General features: G+C 42.9%; 1 protein-coding gene across 3 annotated transcripts in view; it reads left to right on the top strand.

The window, feature by feature from the left end:
- Positions 1-23123, top strand: part of CFAP221 (cilia and flagella associated protein 221) — a 35043-nt gene extending 11920 nt beyond the window's left edge. For all 3 annotated transcript variants that reach the window (XM_030580948.1, XM_030580946.1, XM_030580949.1), the window contains 18 exons: positions 142-301; positions 780-903; positions 1010-1121; positions 1395-1503; positions 2082-2169; positions 3859-3948; positions 4931-5026; positions 6275-6371; positions 8196-8332; positions 10773-10853; positions 11639-11746; positions 11862-12038; positions 12886-13044; positions 13493-13593; positions 15484-15576; positions 15812-15922; positions 20534-20599; positions 22590-23123. In XM_030580948.1, the coding sequence (XP_030436808.1) occupies positions 142-301; positions 780-903; positions 1010-1121; positions 1395-1503; positions 2082-2169; positions 3859-3948; positions 4931-5026; positions 6275-6371; positions 8196-8332; positions 10773-10853; positions 11639-11746; positions 11862-12038; positions 12886-13044; positions 13493-13593; positions 15484-15576; positions 15812-15922; positions 20534-20599; positions 22590-22713 (2033 nt within the window). In that variant the 3' untranslated portion in view covers positions 22714-23123. The remainder of the gene's footprint in view (positions 1-141; positions 302-779; positions 904-1009; positions 1122-1394; positions 1504-2081; positions 2170-3858; positions 3949-4930; positions 5027-6274; positions 6372-8195; positions 8333-10772; positions 10854-11638; positions 11747-11861; positions 12039-12885; positions 13045-13492; positions 13594-15483; positions 15577-15811; positions 15923-20533; positions 20600-22589) is intronic.
- Positions 23124-23404: the final 281 nt, after the last annotated feature.

The following is a 23404-nucleotide window of genomic DNA, read 5'->3' on the forward strand; positions in this document are numbered from 1 at the left end:
AAATTGGGACACCCAGAAACCCTGGTTACTCTTAAAAATGTAGGTCATGATCCATTTCAGCACATTTTATTGGGCTTACTCAGAAGTAGAGTGCTCCCATGATTTCAGTGTAAATGGAATGTATTTTGTTCCCATGTACAGGAATAATTCCAGCCAGTGGGAAAATGGATGTGGTTGTTAAATATGCACCATTTGAATATGGAACAGCACAGATGAAAATGCAGTTGTGGATTGCACAGTTTAACTCAAAACCCTATGTATGTGTATTCACAGGAACATCAACGCCCCATGTGGGTTTAATGTATGTGTGATTGATTTATCTATCTTTGAATATTTTTGCCCATTTCTGTTTTAAAAATACCTTAATGAAACAAGATTTCATGCTATCTTGCCATGCTACTTAGATTGTGTTATTCAAATGCACCAAATATCTTGATTGCACATCATTCTGCTTAAAGTGCAACTAGACTGCATTAAGTGAAACTTTAATGAACATACAGCATTCCACCACATATTGTTCCACCGATTGAGATGCAATCAGCACTCTAATCACCAAGGCCTTCAGAAGCAAGGGGGCAATAAGATATTTTGGAACATCTCTCATCCTTCCTGGGAATTGTGAAGTAGCAAGATTAGGAAGTTACGTGCTCATCATTGTAATTTGAGAGACACCATCACAATCTTCTTGTATATCTATAAGGCACAGACAGGCATGTGGTGGGCTCCTACTCAACTCTCAGAATACTGATTAAATTTGTGTCTTTTCTTCTGAAATCTAGAAAGGAAGAATTTAAAACACATAAAACTCTCTCGGAGAAGAAAACAGTGTCACTAGGAAAACGAGTGGTACGGAGAAAAGACCATTTAAAGCATCCACAATCCAGCCAAATTCAGAAAGTAAAGGTACAGAGAACTACTAACCAAAAGTACCTCCAGGGGCTGATACAATTCCTTATACCTAAACACCACACACACAATTTATTTCTTCCTATTAATTTTTATCCCACAGGAGATTGAATACCACAACCTGCGATTCCCAGCAGATTTGTCAAATCCCTATGCTGTCGCAACGGTTTTGATTCAAGAGCCTGGCAAATTAAAGATTAAACACTTGAAAGAAGGTAACGTAATGAAACAATCCAGAATAAAATAAATTTGAGGGGCCTTATCTTGCTTTTTAATTTTTAACAGAACTCCATGATGATTTCAGATGGAGAGCTTGGCTTCAAAATGGCTGGCATAATATGACCCTAGTTTCTGAAGAAAGTGTCACCTTAACCTTTCTTTTGATTAATTATTGCAGCGGTCAGGTTTTCCCATCAAAAATATATTTTCATTTTACACAGAATTCTGGTTTGAGATGTGGTGGAATAATTATCTGCTCTTGTCCACAGTCCTGTACCAAGGTAATGAAGGTGCAAAAACAAGACAGATGAAGGAAGCTGTATTTGAACTAAAAGTCAAACAAGATATTCAGGAAGAAGCAGCAAATCAACTTAAGTGGTGAGTGTTCATTATTCATTTTTATAACAGACAGCAGTAAGATTTGTTTAAATATGACTTCTCTGAATAAAGCAAGCAAAATTTATTCATGCTTAAAACCACCATTTCTGATCATGGTAGATTAATTTAACAAATGAGTTACTTTTATTCTATTCACATTCTATTTCCTGAGAGGAATCTGATAAGTAGTTAGTAGTAGTAGCCAATAAGCACAGTGATTTTATTTTGACTGCCACTCAGAAAGAAAGCTGCTCAACACAGTCCAGATCCCACTCTCATTTGTCCTCATCCTGCACCAATAAAGTAAATGGGAGCTTTGCTATTAACTTCAGTGAGTATAGAATCAAACACACACTGAGTTAAGTCAGTGGAATTACACTTGTGTTTAAAAAAGCGTGTAAGGCCCCAATCCAGCAAAGTATTTAAGCTCATGATTAACTTTAAACACATGAGTAGTCCCATTTAAATCAAAGGATTTGCTGGATGGAAGCCTTAGAAAGAGGGCTGTTAGGTCCATTATCTTTTAAATAAAGCAAACAGCATGCTGCATCAAGGATTTTTCTCTACTGTAAATACAGGCAGGTTCATACAGGTAAAGATCCAGTTTCTATGAAATTTAAGAGAGAGGTTATCGAAGAACGACAGCAGGAAGACGAGAAATACAAGGTTAGCCTTCACTGTTTGTTCTGCATTTTTTAAATCAGATTTATACTTTTGGACTAAATAAAACTGACTAATGAACGAATACCCTGTTTGAGATGGCTGCTGGCTTTATTAAATAGGTTGATACATACCAGTGTTAATGATGCTAATTCCCTCACCTATTATTCCCAACCCTTATTATTGTTATTACTATTTATACAATGCCTTGTATGTGCATGGCTCTGCACAGAACATATGAAAAACTTGGCCTTTGGCCTGTAAAAAGCTTACAGCCTATGAGCCCTCAGCCCACCCCGTAAACGCTCTCAGATAGGAATAACGTTATTCACATGAATATCAATTGACAGGTTTCACAAGTATTCCTGTTTTTATGAATATCAATGGGACTCCTCATGTGATTACATTATTCACATATGTGTTTGCAGGCTCATGCCCTAACGTCAGGCACAACTATGAATTAAAACAAAGGAGGAACAGGAAGTAAAATGAGGCATACAGTAATATAAAATAAGGATGCCTTATTAGCTGCATGTTCATCTTTTGGATTTCACTCTTTTTTTATATGTATTTGTTTAATGTTTAATACATTCAAAAGTTTTATTTAAGTTGATTTAGGGAAACAGTGTTGAGCATGAGATTAGGAGAAGATGGCCCTGGAATGGAGGGGAATAAAGGATTTAGCCATGTGCAAGAGATGGGACAGTAGGGGAGAGGCATTGGGATGGGGGAAGAGAACAGGAGAGAGAAGGAGAGGTCAGAAATGAGGATCAGGAAGACAAACCCAGGTGGTATAATGAAACAAGATAGGGAGAGTCACATCAGCTGGCAGTGAGAAGCAACTCAAAAGGTACCATTAAATCAAATGGCAGAGGAAGTTACTCATAGGACAATGAGGAATTTAAGACAGGACAAGGTAACCAAATGGCAGCAATGGAAAAGTCAAACATCAGTAGCCTGGCGAAAAGTGGAACCATTAATTAAAAGGCACGAATCAACGTTCAGTCCAATCGCATGAACGGCTTTTACAGCATGGTGAAGTTAAGTGATGTCAGCACAAACTACTAATTGAACAGTGATGTGAAAGATTTCTATAGAAAGAGTACCGTTAAAAAGAGTGGCAGATGAAATACAGAGTGGGAGGTTACAGAAGGTAGGAAAACTGCAGCCAATATGCAGAAGGACAATGAAGGAGCTCTCTGGTCCAGTGCTTCTGAGGATTGGAAGTTGTTGCTGTGTTGGTTTTGTAGCCCATCTAGCGGTTGGTCTCTGCTGCACAGAAAAGTGGGTACTTTGTTCTTATTAGGCAATGGGAGAAGAGAGTGGGTGCAACTCACTTCCTTGATGCCCGACCATGCTGGGGGTCTGACCCCAGACCCCAACCCTTATCCTGAAATGGGACCTGTCCTCCCAGACTCTTACATGCATTGGAATTCAGTGGATGTTCCAGTGCCATAGTAGCTGCAGAAGTGGGACTTCAGAGTCAGAACATTACTTAGTTTGACTTTCTAAAGTACAGTGATCATCATCTCCCTGAAATGTATCAAGTCTGCATTTTGTCTACCAGTTTAGTTGTGGAATGTTATAGCTGTGATTAAGTAAGTGGAATGTTATAGCTGTGATTAACTATAAGTGACGAAAGTGCATATAGAATACTTTGCACTAATGTGGACCTTCTCACTGATGGCAAACCAGATCGAAAGGGGAGATCCCATTATAGAGAGAGAATTTCAAAGGAATAAAGTGGAAGTTTCTTTCAGACGTTGTATCCGGGCTGTTGAACAGGTACGTCCACATGGGCTATTATGCTAATACCGCATACCTAGCTGTTCTGCATCATTTGCTTTTCCTATTAATTTGAGATCTCTAAAATGTTTATATTTGTGTTTCATTTTCAGTGCTACTTTTAGAATGTTAGGACCAGCTGCTCACTCTATACATAGTACAGCACAGTGTGGGAAACACTGCATGCACAAATATGCAGGCCGATGCATCTGCTGTAATTTTTATACTGCTGTTGCTATAAAGGATGACATGTAGGCCCAACCTGTGTGCAGGTTGCTTGTTTATGAAGGTTCTCCTTGGAGCAATTTGCTCACTACCATTGGACCTATAGGATTTCTGGTTGATCACACCCTTTTCTTTAAATGTTTCGCCCTATGGTGAATTTACTGAGCCAATGTCATTACCCTTGGGTATCTGTATCTGTAGGATCTACAATAGGATATCAGGCCAAATTCTGATCTCAGTTCCACCAGTTTATATCTGGAGTAAGGGCCAAACCAGCTTGCACTGAAGGGAAAAGGAGTTTTGTCATTGATTTCAATGAGACCAGGTTTTGGCCCTAACATCCATAAGATAAATGATGTTAGATTAGATTTACACAGATATCAAGGAGATCAGGATCTGGCCCATCACTTTCACCCCTATTGTTCCACTAATTGGTTACATTTATGTAGTGTTGCCTTACTTCAGTGGAGTTTCTTCAGGTTTACACTAGCACAACAGGAGAGTATATTGTGTCTCTGAATATTTAACAGTGGCTTCCCATTAACCCATTAATGAGAATTTCAATTTAAAAACTGAGAGTGTGCTATGGCCTAGGACCAGAATTAGTTTATTATTTGACTGGACATTTCTAGATGGTATAACCTCAATGCTAGAAAATATTGTATGGATTCAGTCCATGGAATGAATGCTAGATATCCCTCCACTATCTAATTAAAACAATTAAAACCTACATTTTCACTTTCTGTGTGCTCTGCAGTGTCCAAGTGTCCAGCCCAAATTTGACCTCCTCCTTAACGATCCTTGGGCCAACAGACACAGGATTCTAAGACGATTTCAACAAGCAGCTCGCCGGGTAACGTGAACAACCAAAATGCAGTGTAATAGCAACATGTCTTGGGAAACACACACAAAAAAACACCGATTTAGTTTACCGTCTTCAAGGAACCTACACATTTAGCCCATTGGTTTCACTGTTTGTCATAAATGTGCCACAGCCTTTCCAGAAAACAAAGGGTTTAATAATAATCCATAAGCCACTATTAGAATAAATCAGTGTTAAACGGAGATAAAATGTTAAAGGCTCCAAATTTAGAATTTGTAAACAAACAAACCGATAACTTTTGCAAAACCAAATTTGAAGAAAAATGTTTTTGTGAAACTAAAAATCAGATCAATGAAAAGCTATCTGTTTGGATTTAAATATTACCCTGTAGTTCTACCACTCATTTCCCATAAATCCAAATGCAATGGCTAGTGTAGGCTCTCCATCTCTTGATGTCTTCAGCTCAAGATTAGATACCTTGCTGAAATGTATGCTTTAGTGAAACACGAGTTATTAGGCTCAATGCATGGGTAACTGGGTGAACTTATAGACTCATAGACTCTAGGACTGGAAGGGACCTCGAGAGGTCATTGAGTCCAGTCCCCTGCCCTCATGGCAGGACCAAATACTGTCTAGACCATCCCTAATAGACATTTATCTAACCTAGTCTTAAATATCTCCAGAGATGGAGATTCCACAACTTCCCTAGGCAATCTATTCCAGTGTTTAACTACTCTGACAGTTAGGAACTTTTTCCTAATGTCCAACCTAAATCTCCCTTGCTGCAGTTTAAGCCCATGATGTGTGTTATATAGGAGCTCAAATAGACTCTTCTGTTGCTAAAATCTATGACTCCATGCTGCTACTTCATAATGTTGTGTAAAGTGTACACAAGTGCATGTTAAGACTTCATTGCTCTACAGGGGCAATAACACATCCATGGTCCTGTCCTGCAACAGAATCCTCATGGGCAGATCTTTGCCTTCACATAGATCCTATTACAGGATGAAGGTTTATATTTACAATCTATATTTAAATTGACAGTACAGCTACCTCTCTTAGTCAAAATATATGCAGCAAATACATGCATCCTGCCACACTTCCAAAAAAACCCAAACACACAGAAATACCCTGGGACAAAAATTATGCAGTACATCAAAAAACTCCTTTCAACTGAAGTCCAAGTGACCTGTGAGGAATAAATAAAGCTGTCAGTACTGCATGTCAATAGAGTATTCAACTTAATATTAACTTGAAAACTTTAAATAATTATCCTAGGTCCTGATTCAGTGGCGGCTAAATCGTGTATTACTTTTGTTCCGTGGACTAGAGAGGGACGTCAAAGAGCATAGTGATGAAGAAAGCTCTGTATCAGGTAAAGTGTAGGACAAGACATTTGCATTTTAGCTTATCTCAGTTTATTGCGGTTATTCCAATAGCACCCACAATGTGTTAGGCATAGCTCATGCACACACACCTACAAAGACAATCCCAAGAGCCTGCAATCTTGTGATGGAAATTGGACATGGGTATAGCTGAAATATGTATGATTTTGATACACATTATTTACCGGCATTAAAAAACACCTTAACGATCCTTGAGAACCTCAAAGCTTATCTGTTATTAGCTGGGCAGTTATTTTTAGCATCAAGTAAGGAGTGGGTCTTGAAGAGGGACTTGAAAGGGAGACGGCATTGACCTTAGGGATCAGCTCAGTGAAGGTGTTCCGTGCATAAGGGGTAGGGTGCTAGGTGTGGAGATGTTTGTCTGAGAAGCAGGCAAAAAGGTGGACAAGGCTGGTATCGTTGGTGGAGCAGGAGAGCCGGAAGGCAACATGAGAGGAGGTGAGCAAGGACAAAAAGGGAGGGACAGAGTTGAGAAAGGATCTTGAGGGTGATGAGGTCAGGATGCTTGAACTTGGTGCAGTAAAACCCGGGGTGGGACCAGAAAGTACAAAGCCATCCATCCAGTGCCGCTCCTTTTGTCTCCTGTCACTGTTTCTGAACAGATGCTTACCAGTAATTATGTGACATCAGTCTTGGCTCTTGATAAGCAGAGAACAGCAGTGGATCATTTCCTCATAGTAAAATGGAAGCGGTAGTACCGAAACGCTACTCATTTTATAACAATGGGGAAATGAAATAAGCCTTTGATAAACCATTGAGCTGTCCAAGACAAGGCCAGCCCTGGGGTGCACTGATGTCCTAAGTGATGATGGAATTTTAGTCTCTTCCTTCACCACTCTCTCCTTCCTGCTTACCCACCCTGTTTGGCAACCCACCTTGTCCATTGTCCATGTCATTTCCTTTCCCAAAGGAAGTTCTTTTTTTCTGCAGTGGGCAATTCCAGTTCCCCAAAACCCATCACAGTAATTTCATTGGTGCTTTAAAGCTGAAGTGCTGTGGCAGCCAGTGCAAAGGATTCTTAGGTGCATCTGTGGACTTTTAAATATATGTCCTGCAGCATGAGCAGAAACAAACAGACAAGACAACCTTTGCAGAGAAGGGAAACAAGTGGGCAAAAATTCTGCTGCTAGAGAAGAGCAGGTTGGGAATGGCTTGTTATTGAATTGACCCAGCAATCCCAGTACTGTGCCTGCCTCCTCTTAAATGGACTTGGCAGAGTTAGATTTTTGTCATTTTATCATTTTGATGGATAATGTCAATGTTTATTGTTACCTTTTTTTAGTTTTATCAATTTTAATTTTCGCAGTTGTGGGAAATAATGGGGGTGAGTCAGACAATGGGGGAGACAGATATTAACTATTTAATGACAGTAGGCACAGATTTGAAAGTTAAAGTTTTATAAATGTTAAAATACAAATTGTCAACATCACTGGTCAAAATATACAAAGTAAATATCCTTAAATCAAACTAATAATGTTCTCAAGCAGCATTTTTCTTCCTCCTGTCTGTAAATTTTAGAATATTATTGATGGAAATATTTTTTTCAGATTGTGTTTGTCTGGTGAAATTCATGTTTACCAACATTTACCAATAAAAATCAAATGCTTCCAAGTCTACTCTTAAATGTGGCATCTAGAGTCCTTGTGAAATAATACCTTACAATTTATATCAAAATGGCTAGGCAAATCCTGACTTAGGAAGAAGTTAAAAGTCTGTGTTGTGATTTGTTTTTGTTTTGAGAGAATATCTTAACTTTTATTACAAGATCTTGATTCTTTCTCTCCACATGGCAGAAAACAGCAGTTTGAAAATCATCAGCTCAACAGCTACGGGTGAAGAGCATAAGAGCGTTGCTTTCAACTTGTCTGTAGATCGCATATTACCTTTCAGATTCCCAACCTACCATCCACCTCAGTGGTCTGATGAACTGGTAAGTCCCTTGATTATAGTGGCAACAAATCAGTTACTAGAAATGAAAGATCTGATTCTCATTTACGCTCAGGCCACTTTACCTGAAGTGGGTATAAATATGATACCCAGAGTAAGGTAAAACAGCATTAGTGTGAATGAGAATTTAGCCTGAAAGGTTGGATCCAGATTTTCAGCTGCTATAGTTGATGGAACTATGACAATGTACATCAGTTGAGGATCTGGCCCTGGAAGTATAAACACCATGGTATTAGTTCTGTTATACCAAATACCAGGCTCTTTTTATAATACCATAGATGTACATACTTTACATACATATGAAGGCAAGGTCCTTGCCCTAGTCAGCTGCTTAAAAACTATTATTGCCCAATAATTTTCCTCAATGTTTTTGAAGTTTACATTAAAATATGCACTCTGTATGATCTCCCAACTCTGAACAATGCCTAGCACAGTACAGTGCAGAGTCAGAATGAGATAAGTGGCTGTAAGAGTACTAAAAATATCCCCAAATGTCGGTATCACTTAGTAACACGCCTTATACTCGTTTCCTAGAAAGAATGAATTCCCACACTGCACATTATAGAAGAGAATCAGTGCATTAACCATTCTGACCAACAAAAAGATCATTTCCCTTTCTCATATTAATTGTTGTCCTCAAATACAAAGAGCTCTCTAATGGCCAATACTCTTTAGAGAGCTCTGTTCTAAGATCATGTGTTTGTATCTGAAAACTGTCTGTATGGTTCAGCAGGTCTGGAGCTCCTTGCAATACAGAATCATTGAATGGATTTACACACTGTTTGTATATGAACCAAAGGTTTTAGATCATCTGCAACTTCTGTTAATCACCTGCTTTTTTTCGTCACTTGTGGGGTCTCTTAAGACAGGTTTCACTGTGTAAGATTCTTTAAAGATTACAGTAAAGATCCCATTGACCTCACTGGGAGTTGCAACTTTATAAGTAAGGGTAGAGTTGGGCTTGGAACCTTTATTCCATTTCAAGAGTAGTTGAAGATGTGCCCTTTATTTTAAATTGCTTTAGAGACACAGACACAGATGAAAAATCACACAAATGGAGTCCTCTTGCACATAACTGGCAGGATTCCTCCAGGGGAGAGACTGATCTTGCAGGGTGCATGGGATAAGAGATACATAACAATATCACATGAAGAAACAGACTAGCTCTGACACTGATATAGGTTAACCCCCATATACAAAGAGTCAAAGAGGTGGTGAAACTATCTAACAGGATACTTATTAATGACAATACCAAGCTCTTATATAGCCCACTTCATCAGTAGATCTCAAAGCGCTTACAAAGAAAGTTAGTATATTTATCCCAGTTTTACAGATGGGGAAACTGTGGGACTAAGTGACTTGCCAAGAGTCATCCAACAGGCCAGTGGTAGAGGCAGGAATAGAACTCACATCTCCTTAGCCTGTGTCCAGTGCTCTATCCATTTGGAAACTCACTCTCCCCTTATTTAGATGCTACAGTGGTAGCTGTCTTACAAATATTTGTGCTAAAGGGCTAAAAGCATAACTAAGGCTAAGATTTTGTCATGTTTTTTTTCATAAAAGTCACGGACATGTCACGGGCAATGAACAAAAATTCACGGAAGCTGTGACCTGTCTGGAACACCCCCAGCTGCTCATCCGAGGCGACCTCTCCCCACGCAAGGCTGTCACCTGTCGCTGGAACCCTGCCAGGGCCCCACTGGCTGCTAGCTCCAGAGTCCCACAATTCCTTGGGTTGAAGCAGAGAATGTCTCGGAGGTCTCTGGAAGTTACAGATTCTGTGTCTTCCATGACCTCCATGACATAAACGTAGCCTTATGCATCATGTATTCAAACAACAAACAAAGGAAATCATGCATATGGCTAGACCTATTACAGCTTTCCCTAGGCTTCTGGGTTAAAGCCCAAAGAGTCTTTAACTTCCAGAACATCTGAGCGCCCATCTGAGCTGAGGACCATTGCACATTGAAATGCCAACAAACCATAATCCATGAGGACTCCAAAATCAATGCTGATGCCAACTCAGAGAATTCATCTGTGAAATTCCTTAGGTACCATAGTGGCTATATGAGAAAAACAAAACACCAACTACTGTTAATTCAGACAATAAGTTTATTAAAAGTGCTAGCAAAATAGTGAAAAAAAATGAAGTGTTACATTTTATTAACTGCCCTTTACTGTCCTCAAGTTCATAATAATGCAGTGATGGCTGGAGCAGATTGAAATTTTCTGAAATTTGATTTTTTTCGGGGAGAAAAAAATTCACTGAAATTTCAACAACCCAAAAAGACAGGAAGAAAATGCTAGTCAAATGTTTCCAAAATTCTTTCCCTATTTTTCCAACTGGCTGGACTGATGACTTATTTCAGCTGGAAAAGAAAATTCCCAGTATATTGTTGTCTTAAAATACTGTATTGTTTCAGGCTCCCGATGGTCTTGGTCCAGTTCCTGTCAAGTCTTTAGACATGAAAGTCAAGCACATTCACCCATTCTATGACTTAAAGGTGAGACAATACAGCTTAGTCACTCATCTGTATCATATTGCTTTCTTTCATTAGGGTCAGTGTGACATAAGAAATACGCTGCCGCATTTTGTGTAGTGCCCGTCATTCAGGTCAGTGGGAGTTTTGCCCAAGTAAGGACTGTGGGATTTATCTTTTGTTAGTTCCCTAAATGCGTGGACTCATTTGCGATATTAATGGAAAGTTGGCAATAGGGAGCAGTACAGAGGTGCACCACCCTAGTGTGTGACCTCCTCGAGCCACTGCACCTCAGACAGACTTTTACTGATACAACTGCTATGACTTCTTAAATAGGACTATTTGCATGGGAAAGGGCTAGTGACATAGTAAGGATCTGCAGGGTCAGACTCTCCACATTGAGTGTCAGTTCATATGCTCACCAAGCTGATGAAGACTACATCATAGGTATGAGGTTCTGTGTCCCCAGTGGATGGTGTCTCCACTGTTCTGCTCTTCTGCTCTCTCACCTTCCTGAATCGTAAGACTGAAGACAGCCTTTGAGAAACTATATGACTTGGGCTTACTTCACACATGATCCTTTGTAGAAAACATCTAGAATGAAAACATTTCTTCACAAATTCATTTGACTGTACAGGGCTTAAGTATTCCTGCTCAAAGTTTTCATCATATGTCACTGTCACCAAATGATGGTCCAAGCATCTGTTACAGCAAGAAACATGTGAAGTGTCTATGTTAGAGCTGGAAAGTTAGAACACACTGACCTCGATATGCATGTGTTACAATAAGTCATCTTCATTTGTACCTAGGTTCCTCAGCACTTCAGCGTTATGGGGTACCAGCCATTTTGTACACACTATGCATCAACAAGTTATAAACCTCAAAATCTTTCCCGACCATTAAAGCAGGGAGCCAAGGTAACAAGTCAACCAACATCCATTATTTGGTTTCACTGCATAGCATTTTGCCACAATATTTTACACCAAAACTCCCTCTGCACTCTGAAAACATTTGTCTTCTGACTTGTTCCAGGATGAGCTGATCTCAGTAGTAACTTCTCCAAAGCCACAGCTCAGTCCTCCCTTGCCACAGGAAGATCTACACAAACACCCAGGAGAGAAATCCTTGGAAAGGGCCACGAGCCTTTTAAACCTGGCAGCTCCCAAAGCGTTACTCCAAGCTCCAGACAGTCACTCACTTCGCATATTTGTAAGTAAAACTCAGCTCTAGTAAAGCCTCCAAAGACTGTTGCAGGATTGATTAGGAATTGGAAGACAATTACCTTCCTTAGGTTTATATATAAAAACTGTGTGTCACAGGGCTAGATGGTGCTGTAGGGCACAGCCCTCCTATGGAGGTGCCAGAGCCACACTCCCCCACCTCCAGAGGGAGCAACAGGTAAGTGCTGAATGACATCCAGAGCTCCCCAGCACACCCACGACCACATTCTGTATGGGCTGCAGCCTGTCCCCTGCTCATCTGCAGGTCAGCAGAGAGGAGGGTCATAGCCTTGCCTCCTCTCCAACCCCTGTGTAGCATCGTGCACCTCCTTACGTGGGATAGGGTTGGCATAGTTCTCCTGCACTCACAGTCTGCAGTTCTGCATGGTCTTTAGGCAGACTGAGAAAGGGTTGGGGAGGAGGAATGCTCCTTGGGTTCTGTGTATCCATCTTAGAGTGTTCTATAGTGTCCATGATCATAGGTGAGTTTTCAAAGGTCTTTAGGTGCCTAAAGACACTGCTAGATGCCTAGTGGGATATTTAAAAGTGCCTAACTCCCAGTGAAATCAATGGGCCAGAAGTGATCCCAGGTAGTGTCTGTTGCTAGCCATGTTCCATAGGGGATCATAGGACAGACTTGGACCTGGGGTAGAGGGGAGGAAGGTGAGATCAGGTGTTGAGTTGAACTAAAGAGGCAAAGTGGGCTCTAGGTGGTGGAGGTTGAGCTGGGAATCCTTTTCTTATTAATGACAAGAACTGACTTTTTCAGTGACAGATTTGCTCAAAGGGCTCAGAATTATTTTTTTTTTAAATCTCTTCTTTGTGTTTGTTTTCAGAATCCTACTCCAGGACTGTATGTCTGTATGCAGCCTTTGGACTATTCAGAAACAAACATTGAGTATCATCTTTGCCCTCATCCAAAATATAGATTCACCAAAGAATATCCCACAGGATCCAGCATTCCAATTACACAAAAGAAATTTCTGCATCACAAGGTACAGCTTTTGGTTTCGGCGAAATATTAGTTGCAAAGGGTGTAAGTCAGCAGAGAATTTGCCTTGTAGACTCAAATAGAACATAAACAATTAACCCAAATGGGAGATGTGTTACGCTATTAATGGCATACGCAGTTGATTATTAGCATTTATTGGTAAATGTGATTGTTCATTGATTGAAGCTTCTTCCTCCCTAGAGCTTCTCCACGTCCTTTCTGCAGCAGCCCTGAGGATTGCCTCACGATTTCCCTCTTTTGACCCCTCACTGCATCTCCAGGGCCCTGTAGTGGAGCCAGTAACTTTTCAGATGAAGAGAACTGAAGCTCAGTAAACACAGGCTTTAACCAAGCAAAGCAAGGCATTCCCTCCTGCACGCATTTCTACCACCCTTCCTTTCTTTACTGATTGCATTTTACCGGCATGGTCACTGGGACTGTTGTCATTTCAGGAAGTCATTCGAGGAGTAACGTACTGGAGACGATTCCCATCAGTGGTTTATTCAGCCTTGTCTAATGCTCCCACCCTGGCAAGCACAGTGATGCATCATTGGTAAGAAAGAATTTGACCATCAAACACCTTCACTCCGGGCCATATTCTCCCACCCTTGCTCATATCGACCAGTAACTAACTCCACACATTGTCCCACTGAAACAGAGGACTATGTGCAGAGTAAATTATTACTCACTGGGCCCAATCCATTGAAGCCAGTGGAAAAACTCTCATTGACTTTAATGGGCAGTGGATCAGGCTCAGTGTGAGTGTGGGGGGGGTGCAGAATCTAGCCCTGTAAGTGCGACCTTATGGACTAAGACTGTTCTCCACTTCAGCCCCAGGCACTGGGGGGAGATGCTAGCAACTCAGCTCTCCATACCCTGCATGTGTGAAGGCGTGAGCAGGACACGTGACATCTAAGACACAGGCATCTGATTGTAACATCTCTCTCCCTCCTCTCCCCACTGCCTCGGTGGGTCACAGCAGCTTTGCTTTACTCACCCTGCTCCCATAGTTCTAGCTCCGCAGTGGGGAAGAGGGTGACACTAATTCACTTGGAGCATAGCACTTAGGCCCCATTTCAGAACATACTTAAATGCATCCCTGTTCAGCAGGGCATGGACCAAAAGCCCAGTGAAGTCAGTGGGAGTCTTTCAGTCATGTGCTTAACTATAAGCAGGTACTTAAGTCCCCTGGAAGCCAGTGAAATGTAAGTACGTGGTTAAAATAAGCACATGCTTCAGTGCTTTGCTGAATCGAGGTCTTTAGTACCTACTATAGCTATCTGCATTAGCAGTGTAACACACTCACAGCTGACTGAAAACCTAGCTATGACCATTTCAAAACCTGGGAACCTAATGTTAGGTATCTAAGGCACCTAAATAGATGGCCTGACTTTCAGAGGTGCTGAGCACTCAAAGCTGCCATTGAGGTTAATGGGAGATGCAGCTGCTTTGAAAATCAAGCTACTTATTTAGGTGCCTAAATATATATTCAGGTGCCTAACGTTACCAATTTTGGATCTAACCTTTAAAGAACAAAATTGTACTGTGCTGACTCGTGTCTGTAGCAGGGACGGGCAAACTTTTTGGCCTGAGGGCCGCATCGGATTTCATAAATTATATGGAGGGCCAGTTAGGGGAGCGGGTCGTGGCCTGGCCTCTACCTCCTATCTGCCCCACTCCTGGGACTCCTGCCCCATCCAACTCCCGTGTTCCCTGATGGACCCTCTGGGACCCCTGTCCCCTGACTGCCCCCCGGACCACCACTGCCCCATCCAACCCCTCCTCTCATTCCTGACAGCCCCCCTGAGACTCCTGCCCCATCCAACCACCCCTTCTCCCTGTCCCCGACTGCCTCCTGCTGTCCCATCCAATCCCCCCTCCTTCCTGACTGGCCCCCGGGACCCCTGTCCCCATTCAAGCCCGTTTCCTCCCCGACCACCATCCACACTCCCACCCCCTGACCACTACCCTGAACTCCCCTGACCACTATCCCCCCCCCCCCCCGCCCCCTGCTCCCTTACTGAGCTGCCTGGAGCACCAGTGGCTAGCGGCACTGGAGCCGGGCCATGCTGCCGCCGCCGCCACCACACAGCACAGAGACCGAGTCAGGCCAGGCTCTGCAGCTGTGCTGCCCCAGCAGCTCACAACCCCACCACCCAGAGCATTGCGCCGGCAGCAGAGCGAGCAAGCTGAGGCTGCGGGGGAGGAGGGACAGCAGAGGAGGGGCCGGGGGCCAGCGTCCCGGGCCAGGAGCTCGGGGGCCGGGCTGGAGGTGGGGGCGATAGTTTGCCCACCCGTGGTCTATAGGTAGCTGATGTATTTGCTTTCCAAAGTATCTGGATTTTCCAGAATATTTATAATGTGAAGATCCCCAGAACATATTTATCATGTGCCATTACCCTACCCTTCTCATCTCAAACATATGATTATGTCATTTCCACAGTAGTGATCCCTACAATTTAGATATGCTTCCAACAGAGGTACCACCAATGCTGGATGACTTACCAGAGAGAGACAAGGAAAATATAATTGGCTGGTAAGTTTCCTCTCATTATTTATTTAATATAATTTGCACTGAGTTTTTAGCACCCATGTGTGTATGTGTGTGTGCATATAGCATGTGTATAAAAACACTCACAGAGCAACAAAAAAGTACAGATGGTTCTTGTCGCATAACACATCTTTTTATTTTCCAAAGCTAAAAAATATAAGACAGGTAAAAAATAATAATAGGTAAAAGCTAAGTGTTTTTCAACATATTCATTTTTCAGTGAGACTGAAGCTGAGTTAAAAGTGATTCTTACTCCGGATATGCTGAAAGCCGAATTTCCGCAGATTGAATCAGGGGAAGAAGTCAAAAGTAAACCACTGAGAGAGGGAAGGTAAATGTATATTTATTTAAATATAGGGAAGATGCTTGACAAGGAATTTGAGGGTACTTCTCTTGTTTAGGTTTATGTACAAGCTCATTGCTGAGGTCCCCTAGCAGTGCCATCATTAAGATGATGTTCAGATCGCGCACTTGGAGCGGAACTGAATCCATTTGTTTCACGCTTTAAGATTTGAATTTAGTCTCCAAAATAAAACGCACTCGCTCTTCTTGGGCCAGGTGAATTTTCTATAATGGTTTTTTTTGGTCAGATATTTACTGACATTGGCAGAGGAAATGAGTCCTTTGAAATTTCCCTTGGGATGGTGATGTTTGTTTAGACTTCCCCCGCGAAAGAGTCCCAGCTTCCCACAGATAGTCATTCCCAGGGCCGGCCTTAGGATTTATGGTGCCCTAGGCGAGATTATTAAACTGGTGCCCCTGTGCCTGATCTGCTCTTAGCAACACAAACATAAGCTTACAGTATTGGAAAACTTGCCACATTCACGTTATTAAAACCAGTTTAACTTAATTAAGCACACTGAAATGCTAATGGACTAGCACTAAAGAAGCAGCACTATAGAAAAAATTCTGATGACAGAATGATGCAAATTTTTTTTTAATTTATCAAAATTTTATTGGAAATTTATATGAAGAGGTATTGAAACAAAGATTTGTTTTTAATTAAAAGCAATCTTTCTGGCTTTTTTGGCTGCAAAATCAGTAATAATGTCATCGTATGACAAAGAGAAAGTCGTGTCTTGTTCGATTGCAAGAATAGCAAGACCAGTTAAGTGTTCCTGACTCATTGTAGAGCGGAGATAGTTTTTAATGAGCTTTAGTTTTGAGAAACTCCGTTCTCCTGATGCTACTGTTAAAGGAATTGTCAGTAGAATACGAGTGGCAATGTACACATTAGGATATATGTCAACAAGTTTGCGGGTATGAATAAACTGTACAATGTCCATTGTTGATTTTGCATGTGGCAACATTGATGACAGTGTACTCAATTCTTCGTACAGTTCAAGTCCATTTAAATCAAAACTATCACCGTGCTTCAGGAGGCTCTCTAGGTTCTTGCACTTTGTCATTAGTTGCTCTTGTTTTCCTATTTCATTGAATTTAGTTATGTCATACAAAAATCCAAACTGTTCATGATGTACTTGCAAGGTATTAAACCTTTCATCAACAGCAGATACTGCTTTATCCATCACAACATTAAAAAATTCAACCTCAAATTTCTTTTCTGGATCGTCTATGGGCATGATCTGCTGTACAGATTCTTCACAAAGAAGTGTCCCTGGCCTTTTTAACTCATATTAACTATGTATTTACTTTATGAAAGTTGGAGAAAACATTGTGAAAACGTAAAACATTGGCTGCCCAACTTCTGGGCTTGCAAAAGTTATACTGACTCACAGGGAAAAAAAAAAGCAGGAGAATCTTAGTACAACATATGGTCACTCTATACCAGGAGTCGGGTCGGCAACCTTTCAGAAGTGGTGTACCAAGTTCACTGTAATTTAAGGTTTCTCGTGCCAGTAATACATTTTAACGTTTGTAGAAGGTTTCTCTCTATGTCTATATTATATAAATAAACTATTGTTATTATCTGAGGTCTTGGCCACCGGTCCTGCTCAGGCCACTGCCAGCTGAGTAAATGAAACCCCAAACCGGCAGCGGGCTGGTGGCTGGAACCCTAGACAAGGATCCCAGGCCTCGCTCAGCCCGCTGCTGGTCTGGGGTTCTGACCACCAACTCCTGCCAGCCAGGATCCCGGCCACCAATCCCCCCTCAGCCCGCTACCAGCCTGGGATTCTGCTCACCCAGGCTGGCAGGAGGCATAGTGGGGCTGGCGGCTGAGCTCCTGACTGGCAAAGGACCGGCAGCCAGAACCCTGGAGTAGCAGTAGGCTGAGTGCTGCTGGCACCCCAGACTGGCAGCAGACTGAGCCACTCAACCCCCCACTGGCCCTGCTCAGCCCGCCACCAGCCCACTCAGCCCGCTGCCAGCTGAGTGAATGGAACCCCAGGCTGACAGCAGGTTGAGTGGTTCAGCTGGCCTGCTCAGCCCACTGCCAGCCTGGGGTTCCTTGGGGGTCCCCAGGCCAGCAGCAGGTGCTGAGTGGGGCCGATGGCTGGTATCCCAGCTGGCAATAGGGCAGCAGCCGGAACCCCAGAGCAGTGATGGGCTGAGCCGCTCAGCCTGCTGCTGCATACCATCAAAAATCAGCTCACCTGCCACCTTTGACACGTGTGCCGTAGGTTGCCGACCCCTGCTTTATACACTAGTAAGGAGATGAGCATATTACAGTTGTTGGAGGGCTCTTATCAGGAGTAACAGGCTATAGGAAAGTCAGTCAACATTTTTTGTTTCTCTGATGAAAACTGGCCCACTCCCTGCCTCAAACCAAACCTGTCACTAATAATTGTCAACAACTTAATTTTCTGTTTTTGGCTAAGATATTGATTTTTTTTAAATAATATTGAAATTGGATTCAGGATTGTTAGCAAGAATTTTTGGCAAACAAAGTTGTTAAATGACAATCTAAATGGCAACACAGTACTGCTTTCATGCTTGGCTCACCCCCCAGCCCGCTGGTCCAACAGCTGCAGTAGAGGAGGAGATAGGTGGAAAACTGCAGGACCCCAAAATTCACCTCTTGGGGTGCAGAGTGGCAACAGCAGCAGCAAACCCTCAGGTCCAATCACACGCCAATGGGCACCACCACCAGCCTTATGGACCATGGTGAAGTTAGCACAGCATCTGATCTCAGGGACAGGGCACCCATGGAGCCACAGCAGCTCATCCTGCCCTATGCAGCTCCTCCCGGATGAGATGGATCGCTGGCAGCTGCCAGCCCGGGGGAGAGGCACTCCCCAGCTAGGGTGGCCAGATCCAGATGTCCTGATTTTATAAGGCCAGTCCCGATATTTGGGACTTTGTCTTATATAGGCACCAATTACCCCCACCTAGAGTGACCAGACAGAAAGTGTGTAAAATCAGGACAGGGATGGGAGGGAGTGGGGGGGTAAAAGGAGCCTATATAAGAAAAAGACCCCAAAATTGGGACTGTCCCTATAAAATAGGGATATTTGCTCACCCTACCCCAATCCCGATTTGTCACACATCTGGCTAACCCCAGCCAAGCCCTGTGTGACATTCCAATTCTGGCTGCCTGCCGAGTAAGTGAGTTACTTTCACTTTCATTCCTCAGCAAGCAGCCAGCCTCCCCTCCCCCCACCTACCCCCAGCACCTCACCCAACCCAGCCCTGACGGAGGGGTGGGAGGAGAGAGAGATGGGTGCTCCTGGGGAGGAGGGAGAAAGGAGGGGGTGCTCCATGGGGCAGGGAGGAGAAGAATGGATGTTATGGAGACAACAAAGGATACTGGTTCCAGAGCCACAGCCTCACCTGACCTCAGCCGCGGGGAAAGAGTCACACTCACAGGTGAGCTCCTTTCCCAACTCCCACCCCCTCCCCTTCCCAGAGACCCCAGCAGCCAATCCCATTCCTCAGACTGTGCTGCATTCGGCTCTCTCTAGGACCCAGCAGCCCTGCTTCTACACTGTCTGGGCTGTCTGCAGAGTGGTGCCCCCAGGCAGTGTGAGGCCCTACGCCGCTGCCTATTCTGCCTATGCCTAAGGACGGCCCTGGTCATTCCCATGGTGTCTCACACACAAGCTGCTTTTCAAATGTCACATTTATAAACACAAAGAGCCATTCCCTTTTTTTTGGTATAACCTGGTCTCTGCAAGGAAAAGCAAACGGACCAGTCAAGTTCTGCTGGTGACTTCCATTCTCCAATACTGCTAGACTGCATTGCTTCCATAGCTCAGCTCAGGGATTCTGGGGAGCCAGGCTGGCTGGCAGGGGATGGGGAGTGCTCTGGGGAATGGACAGGAGTTTTGTGGGTTAGATGGTGAGGGAAAAGTATGGCTAACTCTATTTCCTGGCTTCAAGATGTATTAGATAGCAACTCTGTGGGGAGATAAGTGAGGGTAAGCACACCTGTGGGGGTGTAAAAGGGTGTGAGGGGGGCTGAGAAGGGCAGGGAAGGTGAACAGGGCTAAGGTGGTAAAATATGATGGTGAGCACGGTATTCTGGAGGTAGGGGTCTTAAGCCAGAGGCAGAGTGGTCTGGAAAAATGGCATGAGGTGATCGTGTGTTCTAACCCTGGCTCTCTCGCTGACTCACTGTGGCTTTGGGCCAGTTGCTTCACTTCTCCATACTTCAGTTTTGCCATCTGTAAAATGGGGGTAATAAGGCTTACCTGCCTCCCTCACAAAGCTGTTGAGAAATCAACTTATCCAGAGCTTTGAATTTGCAAGCTGTGATTTTCAAAGTCATCTAATTCCCATGAATTTGAAAAGGAATTGAGTTTCCAAACCCTGTAGGCAGCGTATCATCCATAAAGCATTATATAAATGCCAAGCATTATGGCAACTATAATTACTGTCATCTCTGCAGCTTAGTGTCAATTGACGATAATTTATAGTACATACACACCTGGGTTTACTTATGTGTCTCAGTACTGCTTTCTCTGTTTCCTCTCACTGTGTTGTTTAGAACATGAGGATCTGGAATAGTTTGTGTTAATAAAGAATGGCCTTTTTCTCCTAGCGATACACCCCTGGATGTTAAACTTGCTTCCAGCAACATAGTGGATACCTCGTCTCCTCTTTCTGGGTAAGATTGTGTGACTGTAAGATTCAGTCTTTTAAAATTCTGTTGTTTTCTACAAAGCTAAAAAAAAAACCACCAGGCTTTAAACACGTCTTTGATCAGGAGACAGACTGGCCTACAGCTTTGGAATGAACTCCCAAAGGGACCAAAGACCATGACCTCACCCCCTTTCACTCTAAGTGCAGAGCACATTTCTTTGACCTGGCTTTATCTAACAAACAGGTTGGTGTGCGCATGTGTGTGTTATAAAAAATCAAAACAAAACACTCCCTACTCACACTTCTCCCCCTGGGGAGCGGATGAAAGAACAGACATGTGACAGGTATTAGTCACACAGTTTGATGCATAACTGAAAGGCACTTACATACTAAAGTAGTGAACACAGTGTAAGAACCTCTATTGAACAGAGCAGACTATTACATTAGAAATGTTCTGTTCATTGAGCTTTGGGTACTTCTGCACTAGCCAGAGGAGGCAGTGTTGTTTAGATTACTTTGCAGGTGATTACAAAACTCTCATTAGCATTAGTTATAGACCAGTGATTACATCTACTACAGAATATAGCGCTCTCGCTTGCCATTCTTAGGGTATCTCTTTGCCAACATGGCTGTGGGTTTTTTGGTTTGATTTGTTTTTCACCTTCCTCTAAAGCATCAGAAATTGGCCACAACAGGAGGTGGGGTACTGGATGGGGTAGACTAGAGCAGGGAATCCTCTCTCAGATGCCTGGCTGCTGTGTCTTGCTCAGTGATCATTAGCTGGGGGTTGGGAAGCAATTTTACCCCAGGTCAGATCAGCAGGGATCTTGGGGGTTTTGACCATTCTCTGCAGCCTGGACTATGGATCACCTGCTAGGATCATCTGGGTATATCTCAGCTAATCAATTCCTTGCCATTGCAGGAGCCTCAGGCATTACTGGCACCTTGGTCTCTCCTGTTCTCTGCTGGGACACACAATAGCTTAGTCTTATGAGGACTGAAATGCTTTGGTCTCCCTAAAGTCACTGGCCTCAACATAGGGGTATCTGGGTGAAATTTAATAGCTTGCAATATAAAGGAGGTCAGACTAGATGATCTAATAGCCCATTCTGACTTTAAACTCTATGAAGCTGCTTCTTTATGGAGCTGATAAGACATGGAGTTTGAATTTACTCTCAGGACACTTTATTGTGCAATGATACAGGCTCTGTGTCTTGGCTGCAGAGAAGCTTGTGGTTTGATGGCCAAAACAACCAGAATAAATATGAAAAATTGTGATTCTCAGCCCAGTGCTGAGTTGCCCACAGTTGCTTTCCCCACGTGGCTACACAGAGGACTGAGGACAGGCCTGGAAAATGGTAGAGCCTGGCCAATCCACAGGTCACAATCCCCATGTAGAGGGAAGAGGACACAGAAGACAGTGGCTGCTGCTACAACCAGTAGGCAGTAATACAGCCATAACCTGTATTTAGCATGTCCTGCGTGACAGATTTGGGGAAAAGTTTCTTATTTGCTTTTGCTCTATGATGGGGAAACCAAGATTGTATTAACAAACAGTTAAGGCCCAATTCAGTGTCTTTCAATGCCAGTGGAAGTCCCTGGCATTCTCACTGGAAAGCCCGTTAGCATTAGTGTGTGTGTGTGTGTGTGTGTGTGTGTGTGTGTGTGTGTGTGTGTGTGTGTGTGTGTGTGTTTTACTGGATTATACCATTTACATTTTTCTAAATACTCTTGAAATTGCTCCTAGTACATTCTTACTGTATGGTAAGTCTTTAGCTCCCCAGTCAGCAGTTACCTGAGCTCAGAAGGAATGCCACCTTTGCTGTTCTTGTTACCCTTTTCAATATTGCATATATTCATGTACAACAGCACTTATATAGACCTTACTAAAGTTATCTCCTGCCCTTAAAAAAAGAGTGAATATGACACACTGCCATGAATGGCTCTCTCTTTGGTTTTATCACCTTTATATAATAGTTGTTATAAATATAAATTACTTTCACCATCTCCTGCAGAGACCCGAGAGACCATCTGGATTGGTATTTACAATCCCAGAATAGCAAACTCAGAGGGAGACTGCAAGGACACATGGAGAAAATGAAGCAGAAAGCACTCAACAAAACTCTCATTCTGGAATAAGCTAGTTCACAAATTCCACAACTCTGTCGCTAATGTGCTGTATCTCCACCCCACATTATTGCTGTTTCAGGACTTCTGTATCTGTGCAGAACAGGTATGAAATTATGTTCAACAAGCAACAGATTCCTGTGTAGGCTCAAGCATCCTCTAGTATAATCTCAGCTTTGGCCCTTACTGTATATATTGCATATGAGCTTAATGATCTCTCTGTAAGGGATTCTTCCCTACATGCTCATTCATTGTGCATTGGCGATAAGTGCTGGAAAACTACCCCAGCACATGGATATTTTGTAGTTTTATATACAACTTTTCCCCTCACCTATTTAATGGACTCTTGCCTCTGCCACTAAGTACTGTTATATGCATTTTGTCTGAGAGTGTGTGCTGCTTTCAAATAAAATGTAAAAAAATCAACATGAAGAAATTGTTTGGATTTCGTTAGTTTTTGTATTGTTTGGATATAGATTTTGCACACACGCTAGAATAAATTCCATAACTGAGCTGCAATACAGCCCAGTGGCCTGTTCATGAGTTGTTGCAGGTGGGTCACTGAGGACTGGTCGACACTGGGAATTTACGTCAGCCTCGCTACACCGCTCAGGGGTGTGACAAATCTACACCCTGAGAGATGTAGCTATGCCAACCTAGCCCCTGGTGTAGACAGTGCTAGGATGATGGAAGAATTCTTCTG

The sequence above is a fragment of the Gopherus evgoodei genome, chromosome 11 (genome assembly GCF_007399415.2).
Source record: "Gopherus evgoodei ecotype Sinaloan lineage chromosome 11, rGopEvg1_v1.p, whole genome shotgun sequence".
Classification (NCBI taxonomy): domain Eukaryota; kingdom Metazoa; phylum Chordata; order Testudines; family Testudinidae; genus Gopherus; species Gopherus evgoodei.